At 38.4% G+C, this 24,199-nt stretch overlaps 2 protein-coding genes across 2 annotated transcripts in view; one reads left to right on the top strand and one right to left on the bottom strand.

The window, feature by feature from the left end:
- LOC118426856 (probable phospholipid-transporting ATPase IF) overlaps positions 1-15,542 on the top strand; it is a gene marked incomplete in the record, with an annotated part of 86,611 nt that extends 71,069 nt beyond the window's left edge. The window contains 8 exon segments of the mRNA XM_035836414.1: positions 7-66; positions 642-769; positions 1,955-2,013; positions 2,699-2,778; positions 3,236-3,301; positions 4,481-4,584; positions 7,041-7,209; positions 12,980-15,542. Coding sequence (XP_035692307.1) covers positions 7-66; positions 642-769; positions 1,955-2,013; positions 2,699-2,778; positions 3,236-3,301; positions 4,481-4,584; positions 7,041-7,209; positions 12,980-13,153 — 840 coding nt within the window.
- A 2,350-nt stretch (positions 15,543-17,892) lies between these two features.
- LOC118426857 lies at positions 17,893-20,569 on the bottom strand. The gene is made up of 4 exons (XM_035836415.1): positions 20,387-20,569; positions 19,462-19,592; positions 18,812-18,901; positions 17,893-18,528 (listed from the first exon to the last, which is right to left on the bottom strand). Exons 1-4 carry the CDS (start codon positions 20,492-20,494, stop codon positions 18,423-18,425), a joined length of 435 nt encoding a protein of 144 aa, XP_035692308.1. The 5' UTR covers positions 20,495-20,569; the 3' UTR covers positions 17,893-18,422.
- Between the last annotated feature and the right edge of the window lie 3,630 nt (positions 20,570-24,199).

The raw sequence follows: 24,199 nt of genomic DNA, 5'->3' as shown, positions 1-24,199 counted from the left end.
TCCCAGAATGTTGCTTTCATTAGCCCCCAGCTCCTATCCCAGTTCTACAATGGGTACTCGCAAACGGTAGGTGGTATTACTTCTGTATGTTATTTAACATCATTACTCTTCTTTATCATCCTGATGATTAACTTGTTTGTTTGTTTGTTTGTTTATTCTTTATTTAACCAGGGTAAAGCATGTCGCCTGACGGCGTTTTTCAAAGCCCCCTGGGGGGAGAACCCCGAACATAAATCATACATTAAGTTCAACAGAACCAAATCAACTTCAATAACATAATCATACATAACGTTCTATGAAACCAAATTACTTAGGTAACATAAACATAAAGATTGTACAAAGTCAGATTTAACTTAGATAACATAAAATAATACTGCCAAACGAGTGAACCAAAAGTTTAGCCTTAACGTGACATAACACAGGAAACTTGGTTACAGTGTTGTAGTTTTCAGTGCTACAGGTTTTGTTGACAAAAAGGGCATAATGATAATGACAATATAGCAAAGAAACATTAGAATCTTTAGGATTCTGACTGTTGCTACTACATGTACATGTTATTAACATTTTTTTAATTTCAGACATCTTGGTACAATATAGGATGTTGTAACCAGAATATGACACCTCTGTCTTGTTGTTTTCAGACTCTGTATGATACAGCGTTCCTGACGTTCTACAACATATTCTTCACTTCTCTACCGATCCTGTTGTACGGCCTGTTCGAACAGAACATTAAGAAGGCAGACCTTATGAAGAATCCGGAACTCTACAAGTCAGTATCAATATCAAGTCATTGACAGTATCTTTGTATGCTAGTTACAGTCATTCTCCTACGCAGAGGAATCACAGTCGTGTCAAAACTTACTGTGTTTACCTCTGCACTCAGACCAGTTAGGGACCGCCCTACTTATAAATATTAATGAGCTTGCCCTTATATGGGCAGTCAGCCGTTGGGGATCGGGCGTAGGAGGATGGAGCCATGTAATACGTAACATGATTGGCTGATAGCTTCCCAGCGGCCTTTGCGAGACAGCTTGCGACAACAACAAGCCCAAGAAAGGCCTATTCTCTGATTGGTTGACAGCTTGTTTGTGGCGACAATCATAATAACCACTGATAGGGCATGAGATAGCAGGGCCCCATAGGCTAATGCCGTTGGGGACCCGGCATTAGGAGGATGGTTACAGTTAAACTGTTGAAAAACGACCACTCAGAGGACTAAAATTTGGTCTATGTGGACAGGTGGTCACTATAGACAGGATTCTTAAAGCTTGTGTCATTGTGAAAAATAATCTAAGGCCACACCAATTTAATTTCTTGGTTCATGGATTTTTTCATTAAAAATATGGAGCGAGAGGGCGAAATAAAAATAAAAATAAAAATTGTAAAATGGTTAGGGTAAAGGTAAGGTCCAATCCAAAACATATAGGATAAAAAGTTTCAGCTTGAAAAAAGTACAAAAGCACTATTACTGTACAGTAACAGCACCTGTACCCACACTTTTAAGGAGCTTATAATATAAAGGCCAATTTGCAACACCAGAAAGTTGGTGAATTGTTTCATTAATGGTGAAAATTTGCTGAGTGGTAATTTTTATTTTTATTTTTTTTCTCCAAAAAATAGGAGCAAGCGAATCCGTGAACCAAGAAATTAAATTGGTGTGGCCTAAGGGGCCAACTAAATGTGGTCACATTGGCCAAGGTGGTTTTTATGTAGAGGTGGTTACTTATACAGGTTGGAGAGTACTTTGACAGTATTTGGGAATGAAAACTCTTTTGCAAAGTGTTTTTATCGTTGTATCCAGTTGTATTGTGGCTTCTGTCATTTTTGACTTTGCAAGCTTCTGCAGAGAGGACAGAAAAGAATTGGGAGCTGTAATATGGCTAAAGTGTTTTGAGTATTACATGAAGGTTGTTTGTTTTTATTCTAACATTGATATTGACTTGCTGTTTTCCAGGGACATTGCTAAGAACAGGAGGTTGGATATCTTCCACTTCCTGTACTGGACAATACTTGGTAAGTAACGTCAACCTCCTTGGTTACGTCGATGTAGGGTAGACATCCAGGTAATAAGATAAGCCCATTTTTTTTAGCAGTTACCTTAAGTAACTGGATGTTATTTTGGGAAACGTCAGACACTCCAGGTAGAATCCCAGGTAGCATCCTTCTCATCTGTGACAATGAAGAGATCTCATTGGAGAGCAGGTCGATATAAAAAAGAGATCTAGTTGTAGAGCAGGTTTTTATCCTTACTTTGAATTGATATGCAAAAGAGAGTTTAAGACAATCTATGTACTTAATAAGTTGCTTCTGACACTGCAGTGACCAAGTCCAATACAATTTACGTGAGTGGAAACAAAAAGGAAATTGGTTAACTGAAGTCTAGAGTCACAGTGGATGTGCTGTCAAAAGTTTATGTGATTTTCAAACCTTGGATTGCTTTTGTGTGTTTGATATTGGAAAAATTGTATTTTACACAGGAGAAAGAAGTAGTATAATCCATTTTACTGCATATTCTAATACACTGTATTAAGTCTCTTTTTTTAAGTCTGTCTTGTTTAGCAATTAATGGATGACCTTACTTAACTTTACTCTACTGTATGTACCAAGATTATGTTTCAAATGGATAGCATTTCAGCACCAAGTAATGATTGTTTGGGGAAATTTCGTTCTGAAGATCAAAGCTTGTTGTATTTTGCAGGAATCTGGCATGCGTTGGTTAACTACTATGGCCCAATGTACCTGTTCTGGGATGCCCCATCACTGATGCCTGACCAAACAGTATGTATGACATTATATCAGTAAATTTGCTTTTAATTGTGCTGCTGTTGTTGTTGTTGTTATTCAAAACAATAATCAAAAGTTAAACAAAAATTTTTAAAAATAATCTTTGCCATAAGGCATTGATAGTGAAAGAAAGGGTAGAACTTGGAGTAAAGACTATACTGGCATATTACAAGTGTTTATATCAGTGATAGTTTGGGTAATAAGGTCACAGGTTACAACTAAGTGTTACCTTTGACCTGCAATCCATCTAACTGCCTGGTACTTGTTCATCAACCTATACAGAATAGCTAGTACTTTTGAATCAATACATTCAAAATACTTATCTTGCTAGTCACTTAACTTGAAGAACAAAAATATGTGCTTTTGACATTGATGGATATATCTATGTTATTAAGCAGATGTCACTTATTTCATATTCCTATACCTCTGATTTTATGATTATCTTTTGCAGATGTTTGGGAACTTCGGTTTGGGGACATTCATATTCACGGCAGTGGTGATAGTAGTCAACCTTAAGGTAATGTTGAACAGGCAATCTATAGTTACAAGGTATCACCTTGGAATAGACTGTTACAATTATAGTATTTCAAGTTCGTCCAAGTTAGAGAACAGAGTACTTTTCAGAGTTCATCTACATTATGGTGCTTTATTTGTATTTTAAGTTCACCTGCATCAAGTGTATGTACCAAAATTGTCTGACTTACATAGTATAATACATTTTTGTCTATGGTTGTTAAGCTTAACCATTGGATAGCATTTCAGCACTAGGTGATGATTTTTGGGCAACACCTTTGAGCCCTAATTGCCACATTCTATTAAATGAGCTTTGACGAATATAACTTTTTGATTGTATGCCCCAAATATTCTGTTATACATAATTCACTGTTACATACTGGAATTTACCTCAATGGACTTAGTTAGCAAATTTAAATACATTATCACATGTGACAACCCCTACATGGTATACATAGGAAAATATATGAAGAATGTCTAGATGCTGGAAATCACTCCAATGATTGTAAAAGACCATTGTCATCCCATACTATGCACCCTTTTATCAAGTAGATTAGCCTCATAGAAGTTATATCAGTAGATGCCATGGTTTGTACCTTGTACAATTGTTGTGCACTAAAGTTATTATTATCTTCGTCAGATGGCAGTTTTCTGGACTGGTCCAATAAGAAAAAATGGTTTTGTACCGGTACTGTACTGGTATGATGTACTAGTGTACCACCTCTAGTTAGAAAGCTTAATCATTGGATGGCATTTCAGCACTAGGTGATGATTTTTTGGCGACACCTCAAGCGTAGAACTGTAATTACTAACATTCTACTAAGGCCTAGGGAAAAAAATGTTGTGTTTCTTGTTTCAGTCCTGAAAAAAATAGGGTCGGTAGATAGGGAATCTTTTTTTCTTGTATTTTTTTTCAGGCTGGCCAAAAATTATACATATTACAATGCAGTTGAACAAAGTAAACTGAAATCCATGAGGACACTTGTCTTTCAGTGTCAACCTTTAATTTTGATATAATAGATATATTTATCCTTCATTAACTAGGACAAGCAGTGTTTTTACTTCAATAGGAAACAGGCTGCCTACCCAAAAAAAAGTCTAGGGTTGGTTTTTTTTTAAGTGTTAGGAAGGGAAACAGGAAACACATTTTTTTTCTAGGCCTAATGAGTTTTACCTCCTTCAGATGGCAGTGGAGACTCACTACTGGACCTGGCTGAACCATTTCGCCATCTGGGGGTCCATCATCGTCTATTTCCTCTTCACATTGGTCTACAGCGCCATTATGTTGTAAGTTTGTAAACCATCATGAATCATTATTTAAGTTTGTTATGTACATTTTGTATGCTTACCCCATTACAGGGGTCTATGCAAAGACATACTGTTATATTTTCAAATGGTAAGTCAACTAACTGTAGATAGAATATTGTAAAGCCTGAAATATTTGTAGTGGGTTTCTTACTTCCTACTGCCAAAAGATATCAGCGGAAAAGTATATTTTGTACATTTACAGATAGTAACAGTATAGTTAACGTTACCACTGCAAAAAACTCACTTTTTCATTTTTTTCTTGAAATAAGGTGTCCTCAAAAATACACAAATCTACAGTACATTTACATGAAGCACATCAAAATACAGCACATTATTTGTACATAATTTTAAGACAGCACACCTAATTCGTCTAGATGTCAACTTGTCAAACCTGTAGAATTCCAGTCCATGAGTACAGGTTTCAGGCCTTTTCTGCTCTGCATGAACTAACCTGATTTTCTGTCCTGCTCCTTGCTTACCTTACCTCTAAACTCTGGTCTCATCTCTGCAGTCCAAGGTATGAGTTCTTCCTCTCTCAGCCTCAGTCTTTTCTTGCATAATTTTGGCTGCTTTATAAGTCTAAGACAAGACAGAAATATCTAAACTGCATGCAAAAACGTTATTGCAAAAATTTTTGAAATATATATATGCATTAGAGATTAGAGATAAAGTAAAAATCCAGTGCAAAGGTCTCTGCATATGGAAAGATTATGAGAAAGATGTGTGACTGTCTCAGTTTGTATCAGATTGCAACAAGCTGTCTTAGGCTTGAGTAGAGAAACATGAAGACCATTATGGTACACATGACACTTTCAAGTACTGTCTAGCTAAGAATTATCAGACCTGCCATTTGGTTGGTCAATATTGAATTATAAGACATGCCTCTTGATTGGCCAGTAAGAATCATGTGATATGTTTTAGCAGATATGTACATGCTTTCATAAATTGACATAACAACTTTTTTAAGTCCATTTAAGTGCATGGTATTTGTATGATGAGATTCAGCAGATATGTACATGTAGATGCATATGCTTTCATAGCTTGACATAACTACCTGTTTAAGTGCAGTAATAAGTTACCCTGTGTGCACCCAATACTGTTAACATTGTGGAGGCTGCCTGCAACCTGGGACCACTGGATTCAGGGTTTGAACCTTACACTACTTAGATGGGTATTTGAGGCATGCTATAGTTACAATCAGTGTTCTAGCCAGCCTGAATTTTTTTCATCCCCTGGATTTTGAATGGAAATCCTGACAAGGGCACCATGATGCTGGGGGGCTCAAGAGGTATACTTGCTGGGAAAATTTTGACATCTAGACTCTCTGAAACGCTATTTCCCTTATTTTGAGGGGCAAATTTTGCTTGTAGACTTAGCTTGGTTTAATTAGAATCTTTACATGCCAATTTTGTGTCAGGTAAAATTTTTGTCCATCCCCAGCAGCAAAATTCCGTCAAAGGACAGACACTGGCTATCAACCCTGATTGCAAGTATTGCTTAATACAAAATGTGTTAGACTATATAAGTACAGGATCTTTAAATGTAGCAATTTACATATATTGTACTGAATGTGCAGTTTTGAAGATGACAACTGTTTGTAGAATGATAGTTATATGATAAATGTTTAATATGATATTTTATGGCATTGAATGCCCAGCCTTTTCTTTTGCCCTCCTTGCCTGCGCTAAGATCTTCCATTCTGTCTTTTGTGCTGACATATCCACTTTTACTGTAGCTTTTCTAACATGCATTTCTTAATGGGAGGATATGTGCATGTAGTTGAGGCACAATTGAAAGGGAAAAGCCAGACTAAAATGATTTTGGTGTCAGTTGCTTGATATACTTAATTCTTGCCCTAATAGCCAAGTCAGAAATATCTATAATATTATGTTGTGTATGTATCAGAACAGTGTTTCTTGCTTTTCAGTGCAGTTTCATCTTTGGTTGGTATGTCAAATGATTGGATAGCATTTCAGCACTAGATAAAGATTTTTGCAACACCTCAGAAGAAGGGATGTACATGTACAGTGTATTGATTATGTTCCATTGTGTAAACTGAGCTTCCTTGAAAAAAAAACATCTTCTATACACAGTTAAAGAGGCCTCAGTGAATGTCACCTGTCATAGAATCACATTCTTGAACTAGTTGAACTTTAATATCCAACACAAGAAATTGGAATCACCCCAATTTTTGACTGATCAGCTCCAGTCTTTGTCAAGGAATGAACAATCCACTGCTGCTGTGACATCACATTATGCAGATAGAACATGTGACTCAGTGAGCAGTGGATCATAAGTTGCAGGAAGTCTATGTCGCCCAACATCTCTTTTCAGGGATATCACAGTTCAACTAGTTCAAGAATGACTTCTACCAAGTGAACACAGATGAACTTTCAAGAATAGAATCACATTGTTTTTCTCTCTCTCTCCCCCAGCGGCTGGCCCATTGATAACAAACCTATGTACTACGTGTTTCTCCAACTGCTGTCCAGTCCGACGGTGTGGCTGGCCCTCCTGGTGCTGGTCACTGCCTGTATGATTCCGGACGTCTTCATAAAGGTCATCTTCAAACACATCAGGCCAAGCAGGGTGCAACACAAGCAGGTACATAGAAAGGAATTGTTGTGTGTTGAGTCAGAAAAAAAAACACAAGTATGTGGAGTGATAGGGCTCAGAGGGGAGTCAGCCACGGGGGCAAGGGTCAGATCAAGCACTTCTGGAGGGGGTCGGGGAAGTTGGCCATGTGTGACGGGAGATGAAGAATAAGATGGACTATATCTAGATCGTGTGTCTTGTGAACTTGACTTTGAACCTTACAGGAATGTTCCAAAAACTTTCAGCCAATAGTAGGGTGCAGCCTACCTACCTACCTACCTAGTCCCTTGACCTCTAGGTCATTGAGGTCAAGGTGCAACAAATGGAAGTAACTGCTCCAAAAACTTTCAGCCCATAGTATGACACAAGCAGGTACATGGGAATTAATGTTGCAAAAACTTTCGGCCAATAGAAGGGGGTAACACAAGAAGGTACATGGGAATTAGTGTTTCACAAACTTTTAGCCAATAGCAGGCCAGCTAGGGTGTAAGAAGTTTATGTAAATGTTCCAAAAACTTTTAGCCAATACCAGGGTGCTAGTCTCCTAGCAGACCCTACGGTGCCTTAGAAATAGTATCAAAGCTGGCCAGGGACTTGGTATACCGGCACCAGGGTCTGCCCTCAGTCGGGCTGATCTGACGCTATTAGCATCTATTTGTTGCCTATTAAACTGTGCTTGCCGAGTAGGTGTTAATTGCCCTCCCGGCCTGGGATGGCTCGTGCGTCTGGTGCGCCCCTGCACCGTCTCACGGGAAGTTACGTCACGGGTCACATACGATGACCGTTACCGGCAGATTTAAAATGCCGGCAACAATGGAGGCCAGAGTACGACGTGTTTTCCGCGATGTATGGGGATTCGAGCCGAAGAAAGCACAGCTCGATTCCATTTTGGCCACTCTGGAAGGCAAGGATGTCTTTGTCGGCATCGCTACCGGTCAGGGGTCAGCTACCTACCCTATGCTACCAATGCAAGCCATAGTTGCTAGCCGGGAGCAAACATCTGGTCCTTGACGCAGTTCGCCGGACGAAATTACAAAATCGCAGAACGAAATAGAAATAAACTTTCAGGAGACAGAAATGGCAGCGCGCTTGGCTTGTTGTGGTTCTTTCTACCGCATCCAAACATAACAGAGAGGATTACGATCAGGCGGCATGTTTTTAAAACTCATAACGTTAGTTTGGTGTTATTATATATGTATATCAAAATTTGTAGTTTGTTTGGCATTATTTTCAGACTTCAAATCGATTTTAAACTAAATATTTTATGTATTGTGGCGCTTGTTCTATTACGTTGCGATGCTGTCAAATTTTTCAATCCGGCGCCATTTGGCGCGAACCTACCGCTGGGAAGTGCGCGCTATCACTGACTTCGTCCAGTGTAAGTCGCTCGTAAAGTAATTAGCACTTGACAACAGGGTGGGGCAGCGACACCATTGTTGAATAGAAACGCTCCACCCTGTTTCAGTGCAGGCAGACCTCCGGTGCCCGTTTGACTCCCTTAGCCGGCTATCTCCCTTTGGCCGGCTATACTCCTTTGCCAGCTTTGATACTATTTCTAAGGCACCGTAGGGACTGCTTGGAGACTACCAGGGTGCAACACTAGCAGGTACATAGAAAGGAATGTTAAAAAAACTTACAGCCAATAGTAGGGTACAACCTACCTACTTAGCTACCTAGTCCCTTGACCTCCAGGTCGTTGGGGTCAGGGTGCAACACATGGAAGTAAATGTTCCAAAAACTTTCAGCCAATAGCAGGGTGCAACACAAGCAGGTACATGGGAATGAATGTTGCACAAAAAAAGCTTTGAGGAAATAGCAGGGTGCAACACATGGAAGAGAATATTGCAAAAGCTTTCAGCCAATAGCAGGGTGCAACACATGAAAGAGAATGTTTATGTTGCAAAAACTTTCAGCCAATAGCAGACTGTAACAAATTTATGTTAATGTACCAAAAACATTTAGCCAATAGCAGGGTGTAACACAAACAGGTACTTGAAAAAAAAAACCTTTCAGCCAATGGCAGGCTGTAACACAAACTGGTACAATGTATATGGAAACAGATGTTCCAAATACTTTCAGCCAATACCAGGGTGTAACTAAGGGAAGAAGATCTTGCAAAAACTTTCAGACAACATATATACTCTAATACCCACAACTCTAATACCCATAATAATTACAGTACATGTAGTGTAGAAAGTCAGTACCCAGTAGATGTCGTCTCATTTTATCTTTTGATTAATATTAATTGTTTTGTTGATTTTCTCCCCTTGCATGAATGATTTTTTATCATAATTGCATTCATTTTTTGTTGTTTATGTTGTACATCTCAGTTGGGATGGTCAATGCAGAGTGGCTTTGATTTGCTGTGAATCAATGTCCAATGAAAACTTATCTTATTTTCACTCAGTCTGTCAATATGCTTTGTTATTTAAGCATGAAAAGCACCATTTTTCTACTTTCTTTTTGTAGATTTGGCCCAGAATGACGCAGCTGTTTGTGTCAAGTTAACAGGTACTGTTTCTGTGGCAAAAAAAAAAGAACTCAAAACTTTTTAATCAATTTTGCTGGCTCAGCAGGGTTTGTATACAGGCTTGAATAGCCAAGTGATGTATCATAAAACTAAATTGCACAAATCATACTGATTATTGAAATTCAATTAATGTTAGATTTTAGAAAATGTGTTCAAATTGGAAGTTTTTATCCCTATAAAGTCTCAGTAGCATCTGGTAGTATCTTGTAATCACCATAATTATTCACAGTCATTCATTGTAACATTATACAAAACCATATTGTAGCCTAGATGCCATCCTAATAAGTTCATGACCTATACTGGCTTAACTGACCAGGACACTAACAAAACAGGATGGCACTAGGGTTGGCATGACTAAAGTAGAATGACCAAATTGGACTGATTTTTGACTGCTATACAGACCCTGTGACAGAGCCCAAAGTGCTTATGTGCTTCTGCAATGATTCATACCAGTCTGCATGGCCAATCCCAGCTCACTCTCTACAAGTGCTCACTCTTACAACTTCTGCTTACCTTCCCAGGTGCATGCAATATCACCTGCATTACAGGTGTTCATTCACACAACCTGTCAACATTTGCTTTCAATTCTTTATCATCAGGCAGATCACAGGTTGTGGCAGCAAACAAAAAGTCAAGTGCTGTCAAACCTACCTGAAATGATCACTCAAAGGACTTAAAATGATCACAGTAGACAGTTTAGCCACCATAGAAAGGATTTTCAAGTCTTACCTGTAGGTTAACTCTCAGGGACCAACAAAAAGTGGCCACAGTGGTCATGGGTGCTCCTTATGCAGATGTGGTCACCAGTACAGGTTTGACTGCACACCCAGCAATATCTGCCATAATTATTTCTGCACAGCTCAAATCTTACTGTCTCTTATTACCTTTTGTCTCTTAATTTTTCTGTTCACATGTCACCTCTTCTGTTTTTTTATCAGTCTTTATCTTTTTCTTTCATTCCTTCCATTTGTACTTGTACAGGAAAAATAACTACAGTGTAGCAAAAGTGTTTTCTAACCATTTTTGTTGCCACCATCGCAGGTTAAAAGGAGAAGGCATTTTGTCGCCTCCAGCGTTTCCTTTGATGCGCAGGATGAGTCACTGGCTATAATAACGTAGAGGCCAAAGGTCAGAGGTCATGTAGAACACAGCTTGACCCCTAGGTCAATCACTAACCTGTGTGGCACTGCTCTGTTCAGTAGTTCTGTGGTCCTGAAACTTTATTGTCAAAGGCAATGAGGGAAGAATTGATCAGAAAAAGAGATGTTGTTTAACAAACCATCCAGTAAAAGTTGTGTTTTTTTTTTAACTTTTGATTTTTGGCTTTCAATTGGCTTGCTGCAATCTCACTGCATCAGAATACTCTGTATTACTATAATTTTTTAGTTAACGCTAGTTCACCTTTAACTGTAGCGTAACCTTCATCCGTTCTTTTAATTCTATGTATTTAGGGGTATCAAGTCAACAGATGGTGGTTTGAACTGCAATGTTTTGAAAAAAGCACAATTTGAAACTACCGTCCATCGACTTGATATCCCTGGATACCCTGTTTAGCAGCACAATGGATATCGGTTACCCCGGGGATAAAGGTGAACAAACATCATTAATCTTCCAAAATCTTGATTTGAAATTCACAATTAAGGGATGAATCTACTCTACTATATACTGAAATTCACAATTAAGTTATCCATGTTCTTTCAAATTTGATTTTTTTTTAATTTCGTATCTTGCACCATTGAGCAAAATTAATAAGAAATGATTGAATAAATGGATTCATTGTTTGGGGGCTGACCTTCATCATTGTTTCAAACCATCATATTCCCTTCCCTCTTTGCTGTATTGTAAAACGTTTACATTTTCTAAAATGACATAAGGCCACAGGTATTTTTTATTAACAGTTGTAGTGCTTGTAGCATGAATAAAAGCATCCTAACAACATAGGATACCTAAACACAGCTGTAGTGCTTGCCATTGTAGCATAAATAGAGCACCCTAACAACTTAGGCTATCTGGTGGTTCAAGTGGGCTTGTCTAATACAGATTGCTTCATAATATCCAAGGTGTGTTTTGCCACCATAGGTTTAACAAGATTTAGTGCTCTAATGCATTGCAATTAATAATGCTAATAACTAGTCTTCTCCTTTTTGCAACCTGGTATGCCAAATGTTGAGTACTTAATACATCTGATTCTGTTCCTTTCAAAAACAGGCTTATAGCTAAGGGTAGTTTAGTAACCAGTTAGATATTCAAAATGACCTTATTGTGAACACATGTTCTGTTCTGTTAAGATTCTTGTGATTGTAACTTTCTATAATACTAGTAGTAACCATGCATTGAGTAAGTTCTTTTGTTATTCTTTCTTTCCTTTCCAATTTAGTATTTTGGAAATCCCTAAATGTCACACCTTTTGACAATAGTATGCAAAACATGTTTACAGTATACTGTAGGTTATCAGGTTCATCGTGTCACTGCAGTTACATTACTTGTAAGCTCAAAATTCTCAAGTCTTCAAGATTCTTTTTCTTTGTTTACTTCCAAACATTTTATAACCACTTTTTTGTTTAACCAATTTGAAAAATAAATCATTAAGACGATCTATTCCATTTTTTTTGTATTTCATTGCCTTTTATTACCTTTTTTAGTATCCTTTGTAGTAAATATGATCTGGATTTAGGAAATTTTGTATATTTTTTTATTTAGCCTTAGTACTACACTACACTAACGTAAATGCTTTTGACACACAGATAACTTTGCATATTATCTAACACACACTTCTATGTTTCTAACACTCTGTCTAACATGACATCCTGTCAATGACATATTCCTCTTCCAGCTGAATTCCTATGATGTTGCACAGTTGCGATGACTTTGATGATCAATGTACTAATTGTTCTACTCACCAAATGAGTTTTGAAAACCGGCTTACTGCTTCTGATAAAAAATGGCATTAACATTTCTGCAGCACTGATTTTCTAGTTTCATGACTTTCGAATAAGCAAAATGATTTGCCATAAAATGATGATTTGATGTACATGTATCATTGCATATTTTCCAATTTCTAGCTGCAATCTGAGAACAGAAAATGAAGAAAAAAATTTAAAGAAAAAAATGCTCCATACATTTGTCATTGGATTGAATTTTGATAAAAAACAGGATTTTAAAAACTATCAATCAAAAATAAAAATAAACCATGAATGTTTGACTCTTTGATCTGATTCCAACTGACTTTGTTGTCTCTTTCCTCCTCAGATGAAGATGAAGAACAAGTTGCAGCAGTTAAAGACAAGTATCAGTACTGTGTCGGAGCAGATGCTTCTCTCAGTTCAATCCTCCCGCGCCCCCTCACGCGCAACGACGCCAAACATCGAAGGCGTACGCTACGTTACGCGTTCGGAGACGGCCGAACTTGTTACCACATTGTAATTCTCTCCTAGTTAAGCAGAAAAGGTTAACTGACAGTGTGTATTTTGATTATAACAGTGGGGGAAATCTTCCTCGCACTGAAATGACCATAGCAATAAGTATTTTCTGTATCATTAGAGTAATTGCAGTATGCCCTTATAAATAATTTTTTTGGAACATTGCAGTGAAAGTAGCAAATTAATGTCATTTAGGGCTATCATTATTTTCTCTTTTGATTGACTTAGAAACAATTCTTTATTCTTGACACAAATAAGGAAAGAAATATTTGATATATCTTATGTTATCAAGAGATTGTATCCATTTTCAGATTGTACCCATTTGAGAGATTAGAAGTATAATATGCAGTTGTAAACCTACTATTATATTTCAATTTTTCCATGATCAGTGTTACAAGTAGCACAATTTTTTTCATTTTCTTTCAGTATAACAGTGTAATGTTGACCGTCAAACTTAAGGCAAATTTTTACTTAGTCTTTATAGCTTCTTTCTGAAAGAAAAACTTACAGCAAAGTGCTGAACAGTTTACTGCCATTTATCATAATGCAGTGACACTTTAACCATCTTCCTACAAGGGATGTACAAATTTGTATAGGTTACAACTTACGCTGTAAGCAGGAGATGGTTAATGAATACTTGGGGTGGAGGGACAGGAGTTTTATATTGCACTGAGACAAGAAATATTGAAGCAAGACTCTACATAGTGTTTCTGTGTTTACTTGAAGTTACTTATTATCATCATAATGGTGTTTGCACACTTTTTCATACATGTGTGGATTTGATATGAATCAGTTACTTAGACTTTTGAAGATATGTTGATATGATGATATGATTATCCTTGTATCAACCCATATACAGAGACACTTTCCTTATTATTGATATTACTGTTACAGAGTTGTAGACTGAAATAGGACACCTAATGAGATCTGAAAGCAAAATGTTACCCAGAAGTCACAGAAATTTCATCATTTCAGGACGAAAAGCAAGACAACTTGATTGATAAGTATTTACTGCTTTTCATTCCATTTAGAATAATCTGAAAATTGTTTTCAAGAAAACAGTTATATTCATCTTCGGTAGAATTTTAGTCCGGAAAGTGGCTATCTGGTTTTCATGTTTATTGGCTTTATTCAGAATAAGCCAATTATCAACACTCATCCTCCCAATTTCTTCTGTAATCATTTGGGACCAAAGTGGAGATGGAGTTTAGCAATGAGGAGATCTGTTAAGGGATAAAAATGAGTCTTTCAGAATAGTTTTTTAGGAGATAAAACTACAACCCCTTCCTTTGAGATTTAATGGAAAATCAAATACACTTTCTAAGAAATGGAAAAGCTTATGAGATATTCAAAACATGGGGTGTGCCATTTGATTTACCTCGAAGTAAGACAAATGAAATTTGGTATTCGTCTTTTCGATTCTTAACAAGTCAGAACACTTCAATAAAGAAGATGTAAAATGTTGACATGTACAGAGACAGTTTCTATTGTATGTCCAACCTACCAGTATTTGAGAATTAACTGGCTATTGAGATTGATAGAGGAATTGGTGCAATTTGAACTGACATTAGCCATAATGAAGATTTCTTTTTGATAGTGATAGAAAGTCTTTTTTTTTTTCAAACCAGCTTGCATTTGGTGTTTCCAAAGTAGCCCTGTACCTATCTTTTTTTTTTCAGTTCAGTTGTGCAATGGATACGAAATGTCATGATCGGTCAGGCACATCAGTTAATACTTTGGTACGTGGCTTTAACATCTAGTAAACTGATGAAATTTGTACGTTTAGTCTTTTGCCTACCAACATTGCAGTCATGGGACATTTCTACATTTTGATCAAACCAAAGTCTAGTCTATCCCGTACGTCCATCTTTATCACAAATTAGCAATAACATGTTGCAGAATGAAAGAAAAAGAGCCTGCCTATTGAAGTGCCAATGTTGAGAAAGCTACATGATACTAGTTGCTTGAATCAGAAATTTCGAAAGTGAAACATTTTTACAAAAGAAATAAAGGTGCATGGTGCCAAGCAAGCTTTATATAATGTTTCAGCATCTTTGTAGCCTGATTAAATCTCGCTTATAGCAGCCCGCCCAACATCCACCGACCTCTGCAGGGAGGTGCAAGTTACAGCACTGGACAGCAGAGTTTGTGTTACACAGACTAGCATCTTTAGTGCATCTATTTTATAGTAACAGGGAAGAATTGGAAGAATGGGCAATATACATAATCCTCATGTTCTTATGGTTATTCTTTGTGTGGTCAGTATAACGTTATACCTTCACTTCTTGCAGTTCTACATTTATATCTATGACATTCATATTTCTGACAATTTGTAATTTAAATATTTTGTCAGCTGTGTACCTAATAAAAATGTATGTAGGACCAATTCGACTTTAAGCCTTGTGTAATCTTTGTTTTTAATAATGTGGTATATTTGGTGTAATAGTTGGTATGATTCATGTATATCTAAGTGTGAACAAGGTTTTGATCTTCAAGTGCACCTTTATCCAATGATTTTATCCTTGTGCCTTGCATGCAAGATAATTCAGTTTATTGTGAGAAAAATCTGTACATTTACACACGGGCCTGCCTTGTACATTGATTGCATAGAAGTAGTACTTCATGTGTGTAGTACTGTATGTACGATGTAGGCAAGTATGTTCAACTAAGTTGCAATAGTGTGAGGAGTAGAGCTGGGTACCGGTACAGAGAATTCAGGTCCAAGTCCGGTTCAGGTCCAAAGGATCAGGTCCAGGTCCGGACCTGAACCTGGACCTGATTCAGTATGACTCATACCAATAGTCCATTTTACTACAAAGAAATCTGTTTGGTGGAGTATTAGACTTACACTGGCGTTTTAAAATCCTACAAAGCTAACTGCACCTGTACGATTGGCTGTAAAACTTGGTAGAAATTACTATAAACTCTACTCTACTTCAATCTTGTTATTTTCTTCCACCTGCAAGCGCCAAAACGTGTGAATGCCTGATAAGATAATCTGTTAATTTTCTAATCGGTCCAACATTCGGTCCGCCTAATTTTTTCAGGTCCGGTTTTTCTGGACCGGTCCAATAAGAAAAACCGGTTTTGTACCGGTACGCTGTACCGATACCCAGCCCTAGTGAGGAGGCATTTAAATGTCAACATTTGTACAGTACCAACAACACAAAGATTCTCAACAATCCAAACCAAGAGGCCAAACAACTATATTGCAAACAATATAGGACAGCTCTACAGATACAATCAAAGAAATACTATTGTGTGTAAAATATGTACAACACTGGTTATTTTAAATCTAGTCATTCTATACCATTCCCTGCTCTGTGTTATATACAGTCAAACCTGTATTAGGGGCCACCTGTCCATAGTGGCCACTTTTTGTCTGTCCCTTTGGTATTTTATCTATAAGTTGCCACCTCTATACAGAGGCCACCTGTCTATAGTGGCCAAATTTGTCCGGTCCCTTGAGTGGCCGCTATAGACAGGTTTGACTGTACTGGGAAACTTTGTCCTTGTTTTTCAAAGAAGAGAACCAACTTGCCATGCTTTTATGTTTAAATGAAAAGAGGTCCAGTACCACACATCAAGATCTAGCAAAGTACTTCAGGCTATGAATTGCTAAATGTCTTTTCGAATTTAAGATGATCAGTGTTGTATATTCCAGCAGTTTCCAAATGCCAAGAAACATTCATTTGCAAACACTGCTCTTAATGAGATATTATAGTATGCCAGTATCCACATTGGGAAATACAAGTACCATACATGTACATGTGTATTTACAATGTTTTGCTTCATCCAAATACATCTGTAATGACAGTATCTCTGTGCATAGGGATACACGCTGGCTATGGCAAAGTGATCTTTATAAGATCCAACCAGTATTTTGTAAATAGCACAAAGAAATTCCAAGTACTTGTAAAGTTGACAAAAATGTACCTAGTAGGTAATTAGTGATTACAGTATTTATGCTTAAGTTTTCTTATATGAGAGTTTTTCTCAGATGTTACATTCCTTATATCTTGTATGCAGTTTGTAATATTTTGCATGATGTTTTGACAAATGCCATAGCAAACTAATTTTGACAATGCTTACATGTATTAATGTGAACTCAAAGTTATAATGTACAGCTCTAAGATTTAAACCTCAGACTTTCAGCTAAGCATTCATTGATATTATCCAGAAAGGTACAAATGAATCCGGAATGGGATTAAAGTTGTTACCAAATTAAAAATCTTTATTCAATAGTAAGGTTCAAGATTATTATACAGTGGTTGTGCATTGAAATTGGTTTTGGTTGGTTCCCAAGGACAACTATGGTTCCTTCTGTATTACGATGACATAAAACATGATGTAGTGGTTGGCACATTTTGGATTGTCTTCAACAATACAACATGGGTCTGTTCATGGACTTGTTTTTACTATACAGAATAAAGTGTTTTGTTCAGGTCAGAAATAATTGGTAATGCTGTCTTTATTCTCTGGCAAGATACATAATCTTTTACACATTGCAATTGATATAAAGTCTTTTATCAATAATAATCTTTATTGCGAGTTCATGCCCGAGGGCTAATTGCAAACAAAGTGAAGCAGTGGCATACATAATTGTATACTTAACAGAGAAGGAAAATGAGTTTTATAGATACATCAAAAGGGAAATAACGTCTAATCTAAATTAATGGTTGGATTCATGTTCTGTGGCCTACCACAATTGATAAAATACCTACTATACACATCACATTTTTATTTTTTCCAACAATATGGTATAAAACAATGTATCAAATTTAAAAAGTATGTACATCATAATCAAAGTATACAACTTTGGTATGACTCATCATGAGCACTTAAACGTGTCCTGCGTATTTTAAAGGCTTTGAAGTTCTTGAAATGTTGCAATAATTATTGTTTTAATCAAAATACATGGCAATCAAGTTTTTAAGGGCAATATGTTTCACCATTTCCATGATATACAAAATCTGTGAATTCTCTATGCTCTGTTTTCTTGCCCTTTGTGTACTGCATGTTAGTCTTGGAACTCTACTTAACGATAGTACACCCATAGTGCCATTAATCCAAATCTGCATTATCTGTATCTATAATACATTTGTAGCCGTTAAAACCGCCCTTCAGTGTAACACACCAGCTTCACAGGCACGCGGTGCAGCAGCAGCTTGTTATATATCACTGAACGACCTGTCACACCTATTTGCACATCTACATTGTATCTGCAAGTATTCCTTAATCCAGCAAAGATACCCCTACAGTGCTTTGTGATATTAGTCTAGGAACTCCACTTGACCATAGTACACCCATCGTGCCATCTGCCCAAAGGTCCCCCTCATGTGCTTGATGTCTTCTGGGTTGTGCTCCTCCCCATGGTAACTGAAAGAAACAAGAGTTTGAAGATCTCAAAACTCCCTGAAATGTTAAGATTTTCTTGTACGCCTTGTTTGATTGTTGGCCATTGATTGTATAAATTAGGTTTTCATTACATGTGTTAATTGATCACTTGCTGTCATTCTGTACTAATGATGACTAGCATACCCTACACATGATTATCACACAATATCTTAGAAATATGGACTTGATGTCCTTACCGTAAATACTCTGTTTTTAAAAACAATGGATATAGGTTACCCCACAGATAAAAGTGAACTAATATTACCTGTAGATGAAGTGTACTCCGTAGACATGTGACCATGGGTACAGGTGATCCTCATTCCACATGGCCTTCATATCCCACCAGTCTTCCCAGCTGGAATAAAACAACCATTGCAACTTGTCAGTTGTCCTCAGGTACAATTAACTGGAAAACATTCATAGGGCTGAAAAATGGGAGAGGAAATGCAACATCGTGGTTTTCATAGGTGATGAAATGGTTAGCGTAGGCAAAAGTTGTGGTTTGGGGCCTTTGTAAATTTTTTACTATTGAAAATGCCTTAAGGTTTGCAGTGACCTAATTTTTCACAGTGGGGAGAAAATGTAGTGTTTGTTGTGCTTGGAATTAAGATCATGGCAGCACTGTAGTCACATACAGTACAGTATTAGAAATATGGGTATTAAGTCCGTGGCCACCACAAAAAACGGGACCATAAAACCACATAAAAAATTGTAAGAATTACCGTATCCCCTCAAAATTGCATGTATTTTTTAAACAAATTTAGGTGACAAACTCTTTTTCCAAATCTACTAGGTCTAAGAACAGTCAGTGTATGCTTGAACTGCCTTCTAGATTTCGGAATTCAAATCTACTGCAATATCACAGAAGATGTGCTATTTCTTCTGAATTGTAAGATAATCACAAGACAAACCTACCCTGGTCGTGAGAGCGTGTTGAACTCCATCTGTATAAGGTTTGGGTGGACAAAGGCCAGACGAAACGGCTCCATGACAGAGTGGAAGTTCCACTTATTGTCGTCAAAGTGCTTGTAGTTCTCCCACCACACCTGCAATGTACATATAGAATACAACACGGTGTATTCCGTATCACCCAAGGTATCAGCCCGACCGCGGGTCGGATCGAACGAAGGCCGGAGGGTGATCCGACCCGTGGGAGGGCTGAGACCAAGGGTGATGCGGAATACACCGTGTTGTATCTTATTTATGTCATACCCACCTGAGAAAACCCATGTTTTGATGCGAAATGTGCCAGAAGTTGAACAAATTTGGTGCCCTCATCCCTCACTCAAAGATTATATTATATATATATATATATATCTGTATTGCAAGTTCATGCCCAAAGGCTAATTGCAAACAACGTGAAGCCATGGTATATATAACTGTACACTTAACAAAGAAGGAAAATGATATAGTACCTTGTAGATTTTGAAAAAAAAATATTTAAACAAAAAATATTTTGAAAAAAATATTTTGAAACAAAAATTGTAATCTTCTGTATTAAAATGCTACTAAGATGATGTAATATATCATAATGTTGGTCATTCCTCCATAAATGATTCATCAGGTTGATACAACATGGAATAGAGCTTCTGAAGAAGGTGTTTGGTAGACATCAAATCACAAGCAGTTAAGAGACAGCACTTGCAAATGCAAAAGAAAACTCCCAAATCTGGAATGTCATTCTAGAGTAGCAGGCTGTTTTTTGATGGCCCACATTGTAGTTCAGTTTAACATACCTGCACAGCTCCAATTTTAAATTCGCTAACTTGAATATGCGGGGTAGTATTGTTTAAGGCTGTATATACATATGCAGCATTCTTTTCTACGTTAAGACCCTTACCTTTAAGAATGGAGCATCTTTCTTGGAGAGGATAAGACCATTGTTCAGGCCAGCTATTTCATTGCCCAAGACGAAGTCGAACCGCCTGAGAGGGTGGAAAGGCTTCATAGCAAACACGTCCCAATCCACGTAGACACCGCCATACTCTTTTAGAACCTGACAAAAACACAGAGACGCAGTTTGAACATAACAAGTCAGGATATTTTCACAGGAAGGGCGTATGAGCTGGATAGTTTTTAGTACTAAGGACTGAAATGTTTTTGTGAGTTTATGTAAGGTTATGTTGTTTTGACATGAATGATGTGCAGTGCTATTATAAAGGTTGTGCAGATTTGAGTGAGGTAAACGATATTCAATACTAAAAGCATGTTTTTGTGAGGCAAATGGTGTTCAGTACCAAGGACAGGCATGTCTTTGTGAGGTTGAATGGTGCTTAGTACCAAGGACAGGCATGTTTCTGTGATATGGATGGTATTCAGTACTAAGGAAAGGTATATTTCTGTTTAGTGGATGGCGTTCAGTTCTATGGAAAGGTATGTTTCTGTTTAGTGGATGGCATTCAGTACTAGGGACTGGCATATTTCTGTGAAGTGGATGGTGTTAAGTACTAAGGACAGGCATATCTCTGTGAAGTGGATGGTATTTAGTGCTAAGGACAGGCATGTTTCTGTGATGTGGATAGTGTTCAGTACTAAGGACAGGCATATCTCTGTGATGTGGATGGTGTTCAGTACTAAGGANATTGTTGTGCAATAAAGTTATCATTATAAGTGAGGCTCGGGCGATTGCCACAGAATCGTCGTCCGATCGATTTTCGCCAAATGTGACAGGGGTATTAACAGGCTACTTCCAGTCCAGTCGCTCAATGCTTGGCGTTCTTTGGAGTATTCATATAGCACCGTAGGTCAGTAACCCCATAGCTAGGCTGAATACTCTAAATGCATTTAAGTTCGCGGGGATTTTTTTCGTGGTAGCGGTAAAAAGAATGGAGTGTCCGCGGTGGTTTTAAGTTCGCGGTAAAGTGGCCACCGCGAAAACCGCGAACATGAAACCACCGCGAACATTTCTGCATTTACAGTATCCTTTGATATTAGCGGTTATTTTGCCCGCCGGGCGTTTCAGTCGCAATAAAGTAAGACAAATTAGTGCCCATCCCAACATCCCGGCCAGTGTTAGCTCCCAAAGGTGGGATTTCCACCTACTGAAAAACGGTGAGAGGCTCCTAATCTTTAGCAGATTCATGGGGTTCCGCAAATAGCAAAAAAAATAATTAGAGCGAAAATTGACCAAATAGGGTGAGAATAATTTGGCAAAGTAATTACCCAGTGACGTATTGGTGACTATTATTAGAATCTCTTTGGTGGACATCAAAGACACATCTTCACACGGATCTTTACTTGATTGCCAACATATAACCCCGGCTACTCCTCTGGCAAATTATTGTCCCTATTTGGTCGAGGTTTACTATCTTTCAGCATCTCAAGGACAGTTGGATATCAAACACGTTTATTAACATCCAAAACTATCAGACTACCAAAGCCCAGAACTGACGCTCAAAAGAAAGGGTTTCTGTACAGAATATCTGTTACATGGAATAGTTTGAAAATTTCAAGTTACTACTTATAGATAGTTTCCATATGATCTCAAGTAGCCATACCTTTTATTATGTCATACCTGTGACGCGAAAACGTTCGATACGGGTGTTCCGGACCGGGCCGTACGTTTCCGTATCGCACAGGTTCGAAAGGCGTATCACACAGGCTCCATTCGAATAAATCGAATTGTTTCGAGCGGGCCGAATACGCAATTCGAATACCTGATTCGGACGTTGGCACATTGCTGTTGCAACACTTATTGTTCGAGGGCACCAAATTTGTTCAACTTCTGGCGCATTTCGCATCAAAACATGGGTTTTCTCAGGTGGGTATGACATAAATAAAACACAACACGGTGTATTCCGCATCACCCTCGGTCTCAGCCCTCCCGCGGGTCGGATCACCCTTCGGCCGTCGGGCGATCCGACCCGCGGTCGGGCTGACACCTTGGGCGATACGGAATACACCGTGTTGTATTCTATATTTATGTGTGAATCTTATGTACAGTGTATGGTTTGTATATGTGTTCCTGTGTGTCTAGATGTTGTCCTGTTAAGTTGTTGAAGAGAACACAGGAAGAATAGCTACAATATACTTGTATATGATGCTGAATGTGGATCTGAATAAAATATAAAAAAGCAAGAGGCTCTAGACACATGAGAATATCATAATCATTTTACAGTTCAAGCAGGATTGATATATACAACGGCTTGGCCTTCACGGCCTGCACGTAACTTTTTAAGGTAAAGGAGGGGTGTGCACTTCCTTCTCCACCCTCTCGTCCACTGGCGCACTAGTCTTACAGGGGCAACTGTATGCAACGTGTAAGACGGCCCAAGCAGAAGCACTGGTTTGTTGTTTGGAGTTTTCGTCTCCTAGGAGGACTTCCGACCAAGGATGCAAGGGATTCCTCCTACCGCTGACACGTGTATGGCCTGCCACTACCACTAGCCGCAGCTAGGTACTCATTTATACCTGAGTAAAGTGAGGAAAGTGTAAAGTGCCTTTCCCAAGGTCACAAGATCGGTGACATGGCAGCCGGATTTGAACTCAGGACTTCTTGGGCCGGAGCCCAACGCGTTGCCGATTGCGTCACACGATCCCACAATACATGTAAATTAAAAACTGCCCAATAAGACCACCTATGATCGAGAACGATAAAACTGGTCTTTATGGACAGGTGGTCCCTGTAGACAGCATTGTTAATGATTGTGTCAATGGGGAAAATTATCTACCAAGACTACGGAGTGGACTGGGAGTATTTTATGTAGAGGTGGTCGCTTATACAGGTACTGTACTGTAGTGGTCGCTTGTACTGTAGTGGTCGCTTGTATAGTTACTGTACTGTAGTGGTCGCTTGTATAGGTACTGTACTGTAGTGTGAGGAAAATTGTATGGAATACAGCAGATCCCTACATCCACCGCGGTCCATATGGAAGAGTTAGTTAGTTAGTTAGTTGGTCGACGTACGGGGTTCTACCGTAGCCTTCTTCACCGGCGTCTCTAGGGCCGGTACACTCCCCCCGGTATATATTCCTCTGCCGGCATATTTTCCTTTCCCGCCGTATTCCCGGATCAAAATCGCGAATCGACAAAAAAAAAATTTCGCCAAGGCCCTAGAGACGCGGGTGAAGGAGGCTAGTTTTACCGTACCGTCGGGGTGATACCGCCCCTTTCAGGGTGATATACCCATTCTTTGGCTGATATCATATAGGATACAACACGGTGTATTCCGTACCACCCGAGGTATCAGCCCGACCGCGGGAAGGATCGAAGGCCGGAGGGTGATCCGACCCGCGGGAGGGATGGAACCGAGGGTGATGCGGAATACACCCTGTTGTATTTCATTTATGTCATACCCATCTGAGAAAACACATGTTTCGATGCGAAATGCATAAGAAGTTGAGAAAATGTTGTGTCCTCGAACAAAAGATGGTAACAACAGCAATTCTAACGTCCGAATCCGGTATTCGAATTTTCAACCGAGCCGTATTCGGCCAGTTCGAAATAGTTCGATTTACTCGAAGGAAGCCTGTTTGATACAACTTAGAACCCGTGGAAAGCTATTACCTGGTCCGGAACATCTGTATCGAGCGTTTTCGCGGCCCAGGTATGACATAAAAAAGGGGTGCGCCACGTCTCCCGTCCGGGTGAATACTGTTAATCATATGGATAGAAAAGGCGGCTAACATCTGTCTATTTATCAAGTTATAACGCT

Source organism: Branchiostoma floridae, chromosome 12, assembly GCF_000003815.2.
Source record: "Branchiostoma floridae strain S238N-H82 chromosome 12, Bfl_VNyyK, whole genome shotgun sequence".
Classification (NCBI taxonomy): Eukaryota; Metazoa; Chordata; class Leptocardii; order Amphioxiformes; family Branchiostomatidae; genus Branchiostoma; species Branchiostoma floridae.
Note: the sequence above shows the minus strand (reverse complement) of the source record. Positions and strands in the feature narration are given on the sequence as shown.

Bases quoted from the DNA above. Each gene is read 5' to 3' on its own strand.
- LOC118426857 (XM_035836415.1), bottom strand. From the start codon at position 20,494: ATGAAGCCTTTCCACCCTCTCAGGCGGTTCGACTTCGTCTTGGGCAAT. The intron at 18,902-19,461 runs GTAGGTTTGTCT...GTTTTATTCCAG, and splicing joins AACACGCTCTCACGACCAGG to CTGGGAAGACTGGTGGGATA. The intron at 18,529-18,811 runs GTAATATTAGTT...TGTTTCTTTCAG, and splicing joins GGAGTACACTTCATCTACAG to TTACCATGGGGAGGAGCACA.